We start from the raw sequence: 18,829 nt of genomic DNA on the forward strand, positions 1-18,829 counted from the left end.
TATGTATATATTTATTTATTTATTTATTTATTTATTTATTTATTTATGTACAGAATATATATATATATCATATTCTGTATATAAATATAGTAGTTTATTTATATTCTTTTTATCTGTTGGATGGCGAGTTTTTGAAAACTACTTTTAACACCAGTGCAAAACTGTTACTCATATTCGTTATGTTCGATTTAAACTGAACTAAACACCAACGATAGTTCGACCTAATCGATCGGACAAATATTTGCAAATGATCAAACGTAGCAAATATTTGTATTTCAAGCTGGTAAATTTATATGCGTGTGTTATGAATGAGTGAGTGCCAAATTCAATCTTCAGTCAGAGGAAAACGTAACGGAGATTATATTGTTACGAATGCATATTAAAGTTTGAAATTTATTTTCGATGACATGAAACGTTACGTGACGTTACCATCGTAACTAATCATAGGAAAAATCACCAGAAACGTTAGTCCTCTGACGAGAGTCGATTAGTCAATGAAATTACATACGTACCAGTGACTAATTGGTAATTGTAAGTCGGTGATATATACCAACGTACGCACTAGGAAACTTTTTTATCCAATATCGATAAGAAAGGTGACTACTACCTAACGTTTTCAAATTAACTACGTATACGATCGTTGTATATCTTCGAAAACCTTTTCTTTAAAGAATCCAAGAATTAGAATAATAACGGAACGACGAAAGATTGTACGAAATAAGAAATGTGATAGTTTATGAATACCACGCTGCGTTTTATACGATTCGGAACGACTGTAAATATAACGTATCGGATTTGTAGAATCGAAGGATGAACAATTCTGAAACACGCGGCTGAAGTTTTCCAAAACTGATCGTCACTTTGAATATGCGGAAATTATAGCCTCAAATTCGTTAAGTGGCAATAAAAGATGAGTCTAAAACTAATATACGTAATCAATGTAATAGAGCATGAATGCCTTGCCACCGAATAGAACGTCGAAAACAAAGTTTTAAGTTCAATTCCATCTGCAATGGTACGTTTATTTCACTTTAACGACAGGATCTATCCATAAATCACGTTCAACAACATGCTGCATATTATATTATTATACAGTACATCGTTTATTTAAAGTTCTAAATATCGTTTTGTACATTTTATTACCCAGTTTTATTCATGATCGCTATTTATTTACCTAAACAATGTATAATAGTGCAATTTATTATATTTTGTGGTAATTTGTTTCCTGTATGTTATTAATAGTGTCGATGAAGTTGAACCAGCCTTGCCGAAAGCAATAATAATCATAATGGATCAAGAACGAATGTATATGGATGACAACGTAACTGTCATTAGACAAATGTATGCAAAATTTCCTTTAAACAAAAATAAAAGAGACGCAGTAAGTTGTTTGAAACTAATTGCGCTTATTTGCGATTTAAGAGAACATCTTTGGGATCTCGTACTGTAATAAATTAAATTTAAACAGAAATTTTTCGAAATTCAGTGGTCAAAGATTCGTTTGTTTTCGTACAAACTATCGTCGATTATAGAATCATTCGTTAATAAACATTTCGCTACTTATTAAGAAATCTATTAAGAAATCACAAGCAACACGTTGAGTAATTAATAATAATTGCCTTAATAACGATTAATAAAAATTGCCCATCTGGCAATGTTTTCAGGATTAACGAAAATTAAGCAATGCAAAGTTTATTTTATCGATATTTCGACCGATAAAACTTTAGCCGATAAAAGGATATTGTTTTAGAGAGGCCGGGCAGGATATTCTTTGCATTTGTTACACGGAGACCTATGACTTTTTGGCCGCTGGCCTTGTGGATGGTACGGTAAAATTGTACAAAACCAGATCGGACGAAGTGTTGACGCTGCGTGACACTGAAATGATGCAGAAACCAAGTCCGACGACCGCGATTAAGCACAGACCTGTCCACAAATCTCATCCAATCTCGCGTACCGTCCTTGCAACCTGTTAGTACTCATTGTCAATTTATTCTTTATATTGCTGCGAAGCGACGAAGGATTAATTTTTCGCTCGGTTCTTTCTCCTTTTACCATATTTCGTTGGTCCAGATGCTAGTGGCTGCGTGAAATGCTGGCATTATCCAACTTCACAGTGTCTTTACACGATACGGGAAAAGAGGCAGGTGCTGGGTTTAGCTTACCATTTTCGTCTGCCAAAGTTCCTAACTTTAGGCGACGATGCGAAGCTTATTCTTTACGACGAAGAAACCAAGACGCAGGAAAGAGTATTTCACGCAAGGTTTCCTATCATTACTGAAATATATTTCATCATTATTGTCTTGGTTGCAGTGGAAAAGCAAAATGTAAAAACAGTATTTCGAAGTTTTCCTTGCTTTTAAAATGTCTTTCGACCATATAATTTAGGCTGCAATAATTTAGATACGACAACGAATCGAACAGTTCTCTATATTACAGAATCAATGGTGCTATAGAGCTGTGTATATTTGTCGATCATTGGGTACGACGATCTCTACGGACGATTCAAATGTTTTAGATCAGAATCAATTTGTTTCAACAGATCTACGTCTTGTAACAACGTCCTAGAGAGTGGAAGACTTCAAAGTCACCTTGATCTCGTTAAACGTGATTGTAGCTCGTTCCTGATCAAGACTAACTGCTCAGGGTCGTTTCAAATCAAATAAACTCGCACCAGGTGTCCACTGACAGTAGATTTCCCAGTTAAACAGATAGATTGATTGCTCTGCTACGACACATTTAACTTGATATAAAATTCATTTCTTTGTCACTCGTATTGCGAGTGGTCCACAACTTCCAAAGACACTTAACGAAAAATCCTTCGTACAATCGCGTTTCTCTGCTTTCTATTAATATGTACAGTAGTACTAATAGACTACTAAGAAACAGTACTAACAGAGGATCGGTAAAAAGGAACTAAAATCTTGCACATCGTTATCGATATTCCTATCACGGTATAAAATAATCGTTAGAAGGAAAAGCGATTACGTTTTCGCACGTATAACACACAACGCGCGTAAGATAATGTGCGCTTCTATTCGCGTTCTCTTCAGTTACGTTTCATTTACAAACGGAACGACTCGGCGACCATCTTAAACGCAATTACCCGCCACGCGGACAATAGCCAACGTTCGTTCCTATTTACAAACCGTAGTTTCGCTAATAGTTATTTAGAATGATTCCAGTTTACAGACGTTTCAATTTGTACAACTTTGTCCAACGATAGAAAAATATCACCGACTACTACAAGTCATACACACTTTTTTCGATCTATGTAGAGAAAAACAAGCTTTTTAGCGGTCTTCGGCGTTCACAGTTGGCTAAAATTTTATTCGCTACAACTTGCTTCACCCTCTCTTTCTATTTACAGCATCTCTTCGAATCCCGCTAGAACTTTCGCATACGAATATTTCCTTTTTGTCACGTTCTCTTCTCTTATTTATTTATTTCCTGCTTTTTATCACATTCTAGCGAGTCATTGGAAGCCATGGACGGTCATAAATCTAGAGTGTTCTGCGCGTGTTTCAACCCCAGATCGGCACATGAGCTGATAAGCGGTGGTTGGGACAATACTATTCAATTTTGGGACACTAGGCAACCATACGCACTCAGGAGAATATCGGGTGTTCATATGTGCGGCGATGGACTCGATATCAGTAGGAATGGAAGAGAGGTACACATATTTATATCCAGAATTCAAAGTCCAACTATATCCACCTTAACACGTTCTTATTCACACGGCAAGTATATAAAAATTGTAGCAGTTCGTTTCTTCAAACCAAATTCTGGTCCTGAAACGACGCATCCGCTCTCTCGATACGCCTTTCGTCGCGTTTACTTTTTCAACAAATCGGAAATCATTCGCGATATCGGATAATCGATATTTTACAATTGTCGATTCTCGTACGGTAAACGGTGGGTCAGTTTGATTTAATATTACTCGATATAGAAAAGATGATTCCGTAGTTCCTTTTCACCCAACATGAGAGTAGAAAAACATTAAAAGAGGGCAGTATACATATTTTCAAAATTTGTATGTATTGTAAATATCGCATCTTTTCTTCGGACAGTAACATTGTACTTTTCTCGGATATAATCGAATATCGACGTTTCTCATTGTTTTGCATACAAAAATATGCGGTACTGTAATTTCTTGTTCGATTTATTCGTCAGCGATCACATTTTAACAATAGTTTTACGTACAGATCAACGAGAAAAATTGATTTATCGCACCAAAATCCACAGTTCTACGTAACAAAGAGTGCAATTATGTTTGGCAGTAACATAGCATCGAAAAAGCAGCTATAGTCTTTCTCCGGTTTACAAAATCATACACCGTAATTCTGTCAAAGTGGATACAAAAATTCGAAATTTTATCCACAAGTTATTTGAATATTGTTCCAACAACGCAAGAAAGCAAAAATGCATTAATACTGTTTATAGAGATAGCTAAATTAGAAATAGATAATTTGTATAAAAACATAAAAGGAACACATCTTTCGAATTAGCAAAAGAATCGCCAAATTTTTCAACATGTAACGTTAAATTTCTATATACATACTGGAAAGAAATGAGCCAAATTGACCCAACACTCACCCTACCGGGATTAAGCCATCATCATGCAACAATCTCTCGCTCGTAATTCTTAACCTCTTGGTTTACCACCTAAATGAAAGGTGTTCGAATGAAAAGTAAAACGTAACGTGTAAGAAGAATCTTTACAAATTATTAAAAGAATACGCTACACGTGCTAATCTCTCGCTTAGGAATCAGACGTTGCGGGTGTTTTCTTCGTTTTTTCTTTTTTATTAACAAACAACTATATTACGAACAGATTTTGTCGTGCGCGTGGCAAAGAGAGAATCCCATACAATTGTGGGACTACGGTAGCGGAAAGTTGCTTGCTTCCTTGGAACCCGACAGCTATCCTTCCCTGCTCTACTGTGGCAAATACGTGTCGAACATGTTCATCGCTTGCGGTGGCACGGATACCAATCTCTTCAGAGTGATCGACTTGCGATCTCACGCCGTAAATACAGATTTCTCATACGGATTTCGTTCGCTCGCAGTGCACAGTCGGTAGAAACGATATAGTCAAGTCGTAAATTAAAATATTAATCTGCGTCTAAATTCACAACTATAGCGATGCGTTCTGAATATACACATACGTATGTGTATGTACACGCGGCATAAAATCGGAACACTTCGAACATGCTTCGATTCTTAAGGCTGTTGCGTCTTCAAAGTTTAATCGTAAGTTCCGAAAGAATCGGAAGTTTTCAAAGTATCGAAAGCCTCCTGTCGATATTCCATATTTCGTAGTACGTAGTAGTAGTAATAAGACGTAGCATACGATAGCATATAAAACATCGAATGTGCATCGAGATTTCAGACTTTTGGAATCTGGCACTTTCATTCATTTCACACACTTCGTTCGCACATCTATGTAACATGTAACATAAAAAAGATAACAGGTATAAATTTGAAAATAGTTTTCGTCTCTTCGTCGCATCAGATCTAAAATTACGTTTAAAAATGATCACTTTGCCAAAATTTGACTAAAATCAAAGTGCCAGCATTCTGTACATCTGATACTTTAGAAATAGATTTTCATTAGTTCTGACCTGAAATTCAAACCTATAGAATTACATAATAATTTGCAGAAAAAAGTTGACAATTAGTAAGTCAAACAAGATATGATCAACGCATCGTGAAACTTTCACATACTCGTACGGATAACAAAACGTCGTATTTTTAAATAACCTGACTATATCCTTTCCGTCGAGTATACTCGTTACACAGATGATGACGACGACGATTATTTTTTTCGACAGACGTTGGCGATGATCAGGAATTTAAGAGGTGGTACGTACAGCTTGGACATTGGCCCGATAAACCCAAAGCACGCAAAGAAAACGAGGACCATCTCCGTCGTACCACAACTTGCGTTCTGTGCTGGCAAGCGGATATTCGAGATAGACGCGCAACCAAGTTGATCGTCCATCTTTCTTCAGTCGCTCTATGTCTTGTCCGTGAAAATTAAACTCTGCCACGAAAGCGAATCGATGTGTTCTTTTTCTAGTTTGTAATTACGACACTAGATGCTAGATATGCACTTAAGAAGTAGTATAATTCGAATAGCGTAGATTTTCTTTATTTCTTTCATCACGAAGATAATTCATGAAGAGAAATTTTTCGTTCGTTTCGTATCGAAATTGTATAAATTATATAAATTAGTTTAGCACATTAACGCTAGAAATACCAGAGCTTATTTTTCTTGACATTTCTCTGAAATATACTCGTTACTCTTATTTCAACGTCTTGAGGGATATCTGTCCCTGAAGACGTTCAACAGTTATCTTATTCTTTAGAAGTAAATAATTCGTGATAGCGAAAATAATAATTTTTAAGTCGACTGGTATGTTCCAGTGTTTAACGTCACGCAGAACACCGATATTCGATAAAAATTTTCGAAAATGACGATACGAGCCACCGGTGGTACGCACAGCTCGAGAAGAATATCATCGCGAAGCCACAAAGAAAAAGGAAACGATCTAACGAATAATCAGTTTCGTGCTGAATATCAGTCGTAAAGCACAGCATTGACAATGTAACATTTTTATTCTAACTTAATGTGTTACAGTTTTTCAGTAGCATTCGGTCTCAGGATCGTTTCACACCCCGGATCTGTTTCTTCCGAGGAAGAACGAACAGAGGTTAGAACAAACGTATGAGAAAATTATCCGCAAAATTATCTCAGTAATAAAATATATTTCTACGCACACAGTGGTCGCGGCGCATCTTATCAAAAAATGAGCCTCGCATTCATCATCATCATCATCATCATCATCATCATCATCACCACCACCACCACCGTTGTTATCATCACCATCATCATCATTACCGTCATCATCATCATCAATCATCATAATCATCATCATTATTATCATCCATCTTCATCATCATCATCAATCATCATCATCATCATCATCAATCATCTTCATCATCATCATCATCATGAACATCATCATCGCCACCACCACCACCACCACCATCATCATCATCATCATCATCATCATCATCAACAGCAACATCATCATCATCATCATCATCATCATTATCATCTTCTTCATCATCATCATCATCATCATCTTCATTATTATTATCATCATCATCAATCATCTTCATCTTCATCTTCATCATCATCATCATGAACATCATCATCAATATTAGGACAGTAGTATAAAATTGGTCGACATGGCTTTGCGAATGCAAATAAGAATGAACGGTCCGATGATATGTCTAAGAACGACGAACGTTGATATCGAGCCGCGTTTTCTCATTGTACTTTCTCAAGTTGCAATTACGGTAAAATGTTCGATAAACAATTATCGTCACTGGTCAATGAAGAAAAAAGGGAGAAGGAGTAAAGAGCATAAAGAGGGGAAATGGGAACAGAAAGAGAAGAATAGAAGAAGAAATAAGACAGGACGATCGAACTGAAAAGCGAAAATGAAATATACAAGAAAGAAATTGGATTCGCGCGACGATGCTTTACACACGATATACAAACTGACATGAGTATAAAGAGAGTAGAAGAACCGATCAAATCGTTCAAACGATTCGAGGCAGCTCCCCTCGGGATAAAGGGGAGTGTAGGGTGGGGGGGTTGCTACTTTCGTCTCTCCTCGCATACTGTGCACCATTCTAATCACATCTTTCACTCTAAAATACTAATTAGTACAGCTTAAACGTTACACGTCGTCGTTCCGAGGTGTGTCTCTTTATATGTATAGAATCTGTATCTTGCATACGCCTCGGCGATCACAACGTAGACAGCAGAAGGAGGAGTCAGAGCGATATTTTAGTACATAACGCGAGGCCCGGACCTTTCGTTCACAGCCTGACCGGAGCCGACGCTATCTTGTGTCCCGATTCAAGAACACGCTGGCTCCAACTTCTACGCAACATCCCCGCATACACAACACATCACGTTTGATTCCAAGCCCATATTAGGTCTATTAGGTGACGACACGTCGTAGGAATAACAGTGTTTTCCGCGTCCTCCGAGAATTGTTGCATTTCCAGCTTAAAAAATAATTGAACTAATTAAGAGCAGGCCAAGGACACGTCTGACGAAGAAGGAACATAAAACGTTGAAGGACCTTGAACGTGCCTTTTTACAATTATATGTATACAGTCGTTGACGGTAGGACAAGGCACTTGTATCTTTTCGATATCCCTTGAAATCTATACCAACGTAGAAACTGGTCGTTTCTCTTTTGTCTTTCTTCCTTTTTCATTTTCACTTCGCTTATCAACTATGTATCTGCTTATCAAACTGCTTATTAAATATTCCACGCGAACATACTCTGCTGGACGAATACATAATATGTAGCGTTTAAATAGGATGGCGGTGATAAATACAATTAATTTCTAATTCACATTAATTTCTACCTAAAAATTTGGACAAAACGTAGTATTTCAGAAGCTATTATTCGGGCTGTTCTTCGACATCGCAAATAATTAATACTTGCTCGTACAGGAATTAAAGAATACAAACTGTGTAAATTTTGCTCCAACAATAACACTAAAGCTAACGAACACAAAAACATCGCAAATGATTTTGCTCTCTCTCTCTCTCTCTCTCTCTCTCTCTCTCTCTCTCTCTCTTTCTCTCTCACACACACGCACACACACGCGCACACGCACACGCACACACACACAAAAAGCATGGCTTTGCCAGGTAGATACGAGAAGCTTGTACACCGTGTCCGTTTGAAGAAGCATCGAAAAAATACGGGTGCTCTGTCGTATCGTCGCACAGCATAGTATAGGACGTTCTCGCAAAGATTAGAATTGTACATCGAAGAGATGGTGGGAAACGAATCTATAGAAAAATCCTGTGTCCCCGTCGATTTAGTCGTCGAGCTCGAAGAGAAACGATCCTCGACTCGTTGGCATCAAATAGAGATCACACAGTTTCACATCGTGGCCACGATAACGCAACATACCCATGCATTCAGGTACGAGCGCTTAGATTCGACTCAATGGGAGAGAGAAACAACCAAACGCGTAAAAGTTTCCCTTTTTTTTCCTTTCTTACATGGTGTTGTAAACCGGACTGCTGTGCCTAGGCCTGACCTGCAGCCTGGCAAGAGGATGCGTTCTGCCGTGCTGTTGCTGCTTCTTACTAGCTGCCACAACACCAGCCGATGGGACTGGTGGCCTGCCAGGTGCTTCCGGCGCTTCATTAAACAGAGGAGCAGATGAATGATTGTTAATCATGATCGGTGCAGACCTCCTACTATATTCTACACCAATTTTCGACTTGTTGCTGTGTTGTGAGTCCACCGACTCCCAATCCTTGTCTTTGTGCACACGCAGCTGGATCTCCGAGGACTTCCTGGACTCGGGCTTCACCTCGTACTTACCAACCAAAACTCTCACCGACCTGTCTTCCAAGTTGTCCTGAGTAGCCGTCATCGAGTCGGCGCTCGACTTCTCTTTCTCTTTGACCTCGGACGGGGCTTGGATCTTCGATTCGTTGTGGGGAATCACCGGTGAGGAGGGCAAACTTCTGATCTTTACGTCCCTTTTCGGTCGACAGACCGTAATCGACGAGTCGTTCTCGAAGCTGTTCTCCGGACTCTTTTCCGACTTCGTCGACTTCGCCTCGAATTCCTTCTTGAGATTCTTTACGATACCGGAGGTACTTCGCGGACACTCGGTGTCTGGCGAATCGTCTACCGACAAACAACGTTTGTTAAATATAGATTTGTTACTCAGGTTCTCCAAGACCATCTTGTGTTGCTTCACCGAAAGACACTGAGTAGTGTTGACCACGCACGGACTGGATGTTTCGCTCTCTGACCTGCAGGATCTCAAGGATAGGGGTAAGTCCGAGTCCGAAGAGAGAGAAGATGGCGCCGGAGCGCTCGTCGATAGTCTTCCAACTTGACGAATCGACGCTGGTGAGATGTCTATTCCTCTGATAGGACTTGGAGAATTTCTAGCAGGATCTACCTTCAAACCGTGTTCCTGGCTAGGCGAGGAATCCCTCCTTCGTGGCGTTGGCGACGCGGCATGCTGAAGAAGTACCGGATTGTACGATTCTTCCTCAACTGGTAATCTGTCTTTCTCTTCCGTGTCGGAATTTTGCGTGCACACGCGTTTCACCGTCCCTGAGCTGGTGTTCTCCTCGAGCTTTTGCTTCGTACGTTTCACTGTGCCTGGGTGCCAAGGTATCTCCTCCTTGTCGTAAGGGAAGAGGCCACTGGATCCGAGCAGATCCGAAGGCCGCATGTCGTACGAGCCCCAAGAGCTGTTCCTCGACGGTAACGTGGCCCAGGAGCTGTGCACCGAATTGTTATCGAGGACTACGGCACTGTCGTAACTGCTCCAAGAGCTCTGTCGGCTCGGAGAGTCTCTCGTCACCGGCTCGCCTTGCCTTTCTTCCCGATCGAACACTCGGTCAACGTGCGTACTAAACGGGTCACCGTCCTTCTTGGTCTTTCGCGTTAACGTACCAGGATACACTGTCGTCGTTGTCGTTGTCGTGGTCGTCGTGGTCGTCGCGATACACTCACTCTCCGCACTCACTTCTCTGTTAGTCTTAGCGTTACTACACGAATTGGTACATGTTGCATCGGACGATGATGCAGTCCAGACTAGACATTCACTATTACTACCGATTTCCGTTCTCTTGCTTTGCTTCTCGCCGGGATCCCACACGCTTTGCTTCACTGCCACCGTAGACGAAGCTTCCGACGAAGGCTTCTGCATACCGAGTCCATTCTCGTTCAGTTCGGAGATCGGACTCTGTGGCAACGGTTTCCCGCCGTCTGAATCGGAACTCGGAGAAGATGGCTTGCTGCTGACTGCTTCGAATTGATTCGTCAGGTTCAGCACCAATCCTTTCCTCCTTTGACCCTGCTGCGTTTCTAACTTGCTAATTCGGTTCTTCACGGTCGGAGTGTCTGGCGAGGGACCTGGTAGGTGGACGATTTTGTTTTGAGATACGCTGTAGGATTGTCCGTTGCCGCATGGCATCAAAACGTTCCGAGCTTCTTGCGACATACTGGTCTTCTGGTTGTTGGAACGTAGCAGATCTTCTCTGGTCACTTCCGTACTTCCTGTCTTATCGATGCTTTCGAGGGACTGCGAAAGAGGAACTAAAAGGGAACGAAAACAGGTCGAGTTCGAGATTACAATATAAACATAACTATAAAAATAGCATGCCAAACTTAATAAAATGGAATTAAACGAGTAGTAAACGTACCAGAAGGCAACATGGTTTCGCTAATTTTCACATTCGGCGACCAACTTTTCGGCCTCTGGCTGGTCTTTTTTAATTCAAAGCCCGATACAGTTTGCAAATCATTGTCCACGTTGCCAGACTTTTCCTCCTTCTTCGACTGATCTTTCGTCGACGTAGGAGACTTCAAGTTCGTATCCGACTTGGACCTCTGAAGCTTCTCCTTGTTTTTCATCGCGTCCAGTATACCCTGATAGGTCTCCAATTGCAGCAGAAAGCTGTTGTTAGGTTTGATGCAGTTCCGTTTCTCTTTTACGTGCTTCCAGGCTTGAGAGAAGTCCCAGTTATACGCTTTCATCGCGTACGCGATCACTACCGAGGCAGATCTTGACACTCCCATTTTACAGTGCACCAGCACTTTCGAACCTTCTTTCTTTGCCTTCGTGATGTATTTGAACGTATCGTCCCAGTGCTTCAGCAGATCGGTCTTTTCGTCGTCATACACGCGTACGTTCAAATACGTGAACATCCCGGGGAAGAAGTTGTCGATCTCTCGAGTTACGTTCAGGATATGCCTGACACTGGATATTAAAGAATTTTTAGTATAGGGAAGATTATTCAGAGATAATTGTGAATTATTATCAATCTGTACGTAGCGTAGCAAAACTTGTTCTTGGCGGTTCGATAACAATGCAACGAATATTTGTACGAGATAAATCCTTATTACCATATATTCGAATTTAACGTTACTCTACTATGATTGGAAAAATGAGGTCGTTCTCGAGTAAACAGCGCAAGCTTAAATGGACAGAATGGTCAACTGCAAATCGGATAAAGCTAAAAGGACGGAAGGATCTCGAGGTAACAGGAAGATAGGGACTCACCCATTCTTCTGGAGCTCCTCCAAGTTGCTCGCGTTCCACTCGCTTCCTAGATAAACGTGGTCAAATATTTCAGTCGGCGCGTCCATCTGACCCAGAATGGTGAGCATCTCCTGATCGATGAATGGCTTAAACTCCCCGAGATCCATGTCGAGGTCTTCCTCGAGACGACCTCGAATGTACTTCGAGGTTACCTCGTCGAGGTCCACGGACATCATGATCTCCTTCAACGTCGATCGGATCACGCGCTCAGTCTCGTCCCTTTCTCTGGGTCTGTCGCCAACGAATACATATTTAGAAACGAAAAAGGCCAAAATGTCCGAAATAAAATACACATTACAGTATCTCAGGGATAAAAGAAATCTTTACTCGGGGGTATCGCTTTTTTAGTCGAGCCGAAAAAAGGTACGAATTTGCTTCAACATAAGCAGTATGGCGTAAATAGTGCTATAAAGTAACCAGAGATGGTAATTAACGAACTTACTTGGTGCGTACGCTGTCCGGCGACGGTGGTCTTCGAGATTCCAGGTTGTCCATAGTATGCCACTCGTTAAGACACGAGCGATCGCTCTCGATTCGTTGCTCATAGTAACTGACCCAGTCGTGTGACAGCCCACCCAGGAAGTAGTTCTGTTCGCGTGCCTTACTCGACACTTTGTGCAACGTCTGCAAGGCCGACCTGTACAAAAGTTGCATGAAAATTTCAAATTATTATAATCGTTTGCTATCTTTCTGCAAGTTTGAGCATTTTAAAGATGGCCTCTTTGTTTAGAAAAGCTTCGATCACCGTCGTGAAACCATTTACCATGATATGCTGCGAGAAAGTCAGAAAACTCGATGGAACGTTTCATCGCGGTAAGATCGAGGGATTCTCGCGTCTCCTATCGTTGATCGAAAATAACATTCCAGCACGGTAATCGCGAAAGGTTTATACACGCATTCCCTCAAACAGGTGAAAGAGAAGTCATCGTTAACTTTTCGGTGACGAAGCAAAGCTTAGACCGAATGGTCAAAGAGAATTACTTATCTCGAACGCAAACCGCTTCCGCTTCCAGGCAACAGCAAATACATACTTGGTTTGGTTGTCTTTCCTTTCTCAGTGGTTCGAGTTCGTTATATTCGGGATAAAAGAAATTAGTTCTTCGTATCGCGACTCATATAATTTTACTTCGATACAGCGGAATATTTCGCGCCAGCTTCCATCTATAACTGGATTCCATTTGCGCGCTTTTACACTTTCTACGCTGCAACTTTTAAATTACGATTTTTACATTTTCAAGCATTCGATCATAAAGAAGATCGTGTTTTAACGGTTAAATATATTATTCAGAGCTCTGTACGTTTGTATCGGCGAATGCATTGCCGTTTCACGGACATCGCTAGGAAAATACCGACGCTTTAAACGGATAGACGTAATCGTTTCGCGGTTAAAAGATAGTAACCGATAAAATTACAACAACGTGTTCCTATCAAGTCATTAATACGGAAACCATATCAACCAGATGATATATAAAAGCTTCGCAGTATCTAAGATATGCGCTATAAAGTTACTCGGTGCACAAAGTTTCAGGCGAAACAAAGGAACATCGCTCGATAAGAGCAGCAATTATATCAGCTGTTTCGTAATATTTGATATCGATATTGATTTGGCCCCGGCAGAGTAAAGCTAACAGGTAACTTCCCTTTCCATCTATTTTTATCTTTCCCTTCCCCTTCTTTTCCGCCTTTATTCTTTTTCTCCATCTTCGGCATAATTCCAGATCAATCTCGTGCGACTGATTATCGATATTTTCTCGCAAATATCGCAAAAGATCCTTTCGTTTCTCCTTTGAACGATGAATCGAAGACTCCTGGAGTCTCGGATCGAACTCAGTCTCGGTTAAACGGATGACAAAATTGCCGGTGTATCGTTGGATGACGGTATCTAGTCAAAGAGAGATCTATCTGTGAACATTTCTACTCGAACAGTAGTCCGGTTTTTGCATTGAAAACGTAACAACGCGCAAATGACAAATGTTCGCAACGACGTCTGGCTACCTTGATAAATGACGAAATTTTGTGATCGCTCATCGTGATCGTTCGACCGTAGGACGAAGAGAGCAAAAAATATCGTACGAAGAGAGAACGTTTCTTCTTCTCGCCTCTTACACCATTCCAGTTGATCGTTTAATTTTCCCTTAAAGTTCGAAGGTTGTCGTTTGACTCGTTTTTTCCTACTGTTTTTTTCCGATGTAATCGCGTGTAAACTTTCGACATGTTTCGATCGTCAGTGGCGATCAAAGTTGACATATTAATGGCCGTTGATATTAGATGCATATACATACTTTGTCTTTTTACCCTCGCCTTAATCGCAGCGAATTGCGGTTTTTTTTTGGAATAATAGAAAGTTTCTACTTTAAGGTTTGCGCGAAATATCGAGGAATGCCAACGTTCGATGGATTTTCCAATAGTCGATTTGCAGAACGAAATCCTTACGCATCTTATAAGATAAATAAATAAATATATACATAATTGAATCGTATCGTAAATTCACATCGCGAGTCCTAATTACATATTTATTTTTCTTCGAGAATCGCGACGATCCACATAACTTAACAAATCTCTCAACATAAGTTTTCATCGAGTCGAGCTCTTCTTAACCTAAGATATAAGGCAAATGTTAAATCTGTATTTGTAACAGCCTCGAATAAATACGAATGTGGCGAGTTTAGCGGACGCAATGTTTATCAAAAGAGAAGAGACAACGTATAAACATTGACACGCTTAGGCAGTAAGAAAACTTCGATCTACTCGAATCTATCGAATCTACCAAACGCGAAAGACACTAAAAGTAACAGTATCATGCATCGCGCAAGACCATCGTCATTGACCATCGAACTCCAAATCTTTCGTCGTAAAACTTCATCGCGGATAAAATTCTTTGAACCGATGCTAAGTCGATCCTTTACGACTGCAGCTGAACTTTACCAGAGCCAGAATGCGATTTGGTTTTCTTTGCCAGCATTCTCGCTATAGGTTCGCGCGTTTCTCACGCCCGTCGATGAAACGGCGAAAGGAAAAACCGGCTGGTCGGAAATTCCCGTGAAAATCCAAGTCATAACGTTCCGAGGATCCAGATATCTAGGAAGAGCGCACGCACCGTACCCAAGAAGATCGTATTGTGACGCGATTGGTAGGAGAATTTACGAACCACGCTCCTTAGGAAACCTAGGAAACCGCTAACGACAGATTAGCCGCGATAAACGGCACAAGACGGACGATCGCATCGTTTCTCTACGATAAAGATAACCCAGTTGGCCGTGGTTAAGCGTCCAACGATTCGATTTGTTTGCACCTGACGGCGTGTGCATGCGTATGTTTTCTCCTTCATCCTTGTTGTCCTTCTATCTAATTTATTTCGAGCTAGAGTAACTGCTTCGTAACTGCTTTCACGTCCTCGTTCGTTCGTTCGTTATCTACCAACTTCTATTTACTTGAACAATGTACGTAACATTCTCCGAGTTTCATATACGCGAACAAACAACGCGCTTCTATAATTAATTGGGAAAAAATCACCTTTACCCGATCGCCTTACTTTTCACCCAAAATTACTTTGTCTCGAAGCGTTCTAATCTTATTTTCGATCATTTCGAAAAGCGTAGTATGTATAGCGTTTATGTAATAATCAGAGGAAAGTCGAAGAAATGTATCAAAGCGAATCTGAGGTAATAAGGAAACCGAAGCCGAAGAAATCCTCTCACGATTCACAAGCCCGGAACGAATGTTGCAAGATATTTAAGAAACGTGACGTAACTTGGTGATCTGTTATTCGGTATAAACTAACTTCTTAGGCAACTGTGAGGTAACTTTTCGAACAATCAGCAGTTTTTTGACGAACGAAACGACCGCCTCAAGCGGCGTGGTTTATTCCTAATCAACAGATCTTCCAACGATCGAAGCTTGCTTGCAAAATGCTGGAAATCCCGCGCTCCCTGAATATCCAACACCGAGATTACGTAAAAGTTTTACACGTAAAAATTATCGCTCCGTGTTACAACGAGCAACTATCGTATGTAGATTTATAATATTTACCAATGCGATAGTTGGGTATAAAGGTAGTAATAGCTCTTATTAACTCGTTTATTTGAAAAATACTTAATACTTTCTTGCGTCGTTATATTGAGTATCGTTCTAACGGTGAAAGCGATCGATAACGCAGAAAATCCGCGGTATCTACGTTTGGTAGACGTTTTTGCTTGTACAGCCCCAAGGGAACGTGGCCTTAAAAATCTTAGTATCGAGCGTTTCGTAACTGTTACGACGTTGAGTGCGAACCGAGATTGTAGGGTCTGCGAAGCGGATGAATCAACGGATCAACGGATCAACTTCAAGTTAGAATATCATCCAGAAAAACGCGAGTTTCGTGTCTCGTTGTACGTAGAATTAAATTTAGACACCACGAGGTACACTTAAGAGGCAGTTTATTTTTATCGGTATCTAGAGATAGCATACGATACGCTTGGATCGTCGAGTAAGCGTAGACCTTTCCCTTCCACTTCTTGCACAGCGATTAGATAAAACCGTTTCCGGCTTTTTTATGCTTCCGACGCGAACCATGCCAAGACCGTCGGAGGTCTGGTCGATTTAACTCGTTCCTCGCCCTGTCGATCGAGAACAAGCCTTCGCATGGTTTTGCGTAACTGACAACAGTGACAACGATCCTCAACGACGAGGACGGTAAGCGTATTTATAATTAAACATTTTACGTAACGCGTTCACATTTAACCGGTACCGATTCTGTCGATAGCCTGGTTCAGCTTGGCCGATGCCAATTGCGGCTTTCGAGAACAGAATCTTTCTTCTTCTGCATAGAAATTCTACGCGTCTTACGCTTGTGCGCGAAGATAAAGATGGAACGTCAGACACTGATAGATCGTCGTATTAATGCGATAGAAATAGAGAAAAGCTATTTATACAGAGATATTTCTATCGCGAAGTAACATGAATTTAGGCTTGTGGCTTATGATCGAAACGACAAGGTATGACAAAACATACTTATGTTTACCGATAGCGCAATTAAGAATCCTCGAGTCATCGAATTTTCTATTCGCCGATACCGATCAAACTTACGAATGCTTTATACGTTGGTACCGTTCGACGTCCACGTGTTCACGTTCAGGTAAACGTAGCGTAAAAAGCACGACGAATCGCGGACGATCGATTAATCGCAAGTGGACGTTCTGTCGGTTTGCGCAACAAGCGAGGACGATAGCACGGTAGAGACTGAGACTCGAGGCGTAGCATCGTAATTATAATGTGTCGCGTCATCGGGTGATCCTAAATGGAACGGCCGATGAAGCAAGCAATGACGATTCGATTGCTCGATCACGAATCCAACTCGATGTCGTCGCCGTCCATCCGTTATGCGGTTAATTGATCGGAGACGACGAGAATCGACAAGAGTCGACGAGAATTCAACTTACTGCGAACCTGTTGACGCTGACTAAGGAAATGGACTTGAATATATTTATAGAACCGTCTTTCCATCCCTTTCCACATTTCCACAGATGGTTTGATCAAATTCTTAGAGAATCGTTTTGGCGAACGTAGTGCTCTCGCACGGTTTGACAAGTTTATGCCAAGTACCGACAACCGAATGCTACTACTACTGTTTGCATAATTATAAAGCTAGTTATAACTAAGAACAGGTGAAAGCGTTTTAGGAGCAACACCGTTTTATCGTGGAAGAATTGTTTCCACAGCAAAGCAGACCGTTAGATGGGCAATTAGTTAGAGCAGGGTATCTTCGTTGCGGATAAGTGAGAGTGTTTTATCGTATCGGGTAGATGCATTCTGTTTTCACAATTAAAGCTTTAATCGCGCATAATTTCTTGGATATATCTAACGTTAAATAAGAATAATCTCCACATGATATATTCCGTGCACTCTTTCCAACGATCAATTTTTTCATACCACATCTGCAACGTAATCGTTACTGCTGCAATTTAAAAATTACTCAAACGTTGCTTTTACAGTTTCGTAATATTATTCCCTCGGTATCTATGATAATTTAATATTATTCTTCTTCGTAATTTTATCTCGTTCGAGACTCACCGATACCTTTGTCTAATCTATCGTACGTCCGATACGTCTGCGTTTCATGTATCGACGTTATTTTACCTTAAAAAAAAAAAAAAAGAAAAAAATTCGAGACAGAAGGCGATAATCGCAAAAAGATCAGTGCACCGAGCCCGAGAAGAACGTCTCGTTACACGCGCATATTTTCCTGGGCGAATTCCCGGCTGGCCAGCTGCCAGCGCAACGGAGAGGAAAGAGAAAGAGCAGCATAAAACGGATCGGCGTACGAAAGGACAAAGAATATCGGAGCAACGGCACATGCTGAATCGCGTTCACGCTGAAATACCTGAGACATAATAGTCCAGTGGAATAAAAATAATAAATCTGAGCGGGTCGCGCGTTGCCTGAAATTTCTTATTTGGAAAAGCACTCAAGACTTTAAGCGATGCAATTGCGGTTACCCTTCCGAGCTTCCTATATTCGGATATTCACGCCTTTCCGCTCGAATCAACGCTTTATAACACCGTGTGTTCGTATACGCAAAGGAAGAAAAAAACTATTCAACCGTTGCATGCTTGTGTGCACGCGGTATCGTTCTTTAGCAAATTATCAATTACGCGACAAATACGCTTCT

At 40.9% G+C, this 18,829-nt stretch overlaps 1 protein-coding gene across 6 annotated transcripts in view; it reads right to left on the reverse strand.

The window, feature by feature from the left end:
• Positions 1-8,675: 8,675 nt before the first annotated feature.
• Positions 8,676-18,829, reverse strand: part of ssh (Protein phosphatase Slingshot) — a 73,136-nt gene continuing 62,982 nt past the window's right edge. For all 6 annotated transcript variants that reach the window (XM_069120928.1, XM_069120929.1, XM_069120927.1 and 3 more), the window contains 4 exons: positions 12,623-12,817; positions 12,142-12,411; positions 11,282-11,838; positions 8,676-11,174 (listed from right to left, as the gene is read on the reverse strand). In XM_069120928.1, coding sequence (XP_068977029.1) covers positions 9,103-11,174; positions 11,282-11,838; positions 12,142-12,411; positions 12,623-12,817 — 3,094 coding nt within the window. In that variant the 3' untranslated portion in view covers positions 8,676-9,102. The remainder of the gene's footprint in view (positions 11,175-11,281; positions 11,839-12,141; positions 12,412-12,622; positions 12,818-18,829) is intronic.

This window comes from Bombus flavifrons, chromosome 9, assembly GCF_040668555.2.
Source record: "Bombus flavifrons isolate JBK064 chromosome 9, iyBomFlav1_principal, whole genome shotgun sequence".
Taxonomy (NCBI): Eukaryota; Metazoa; Arthropoda; class Insecta; order Hymenoptera; family Apidae; genus Bombus; species Bombus flavifrons.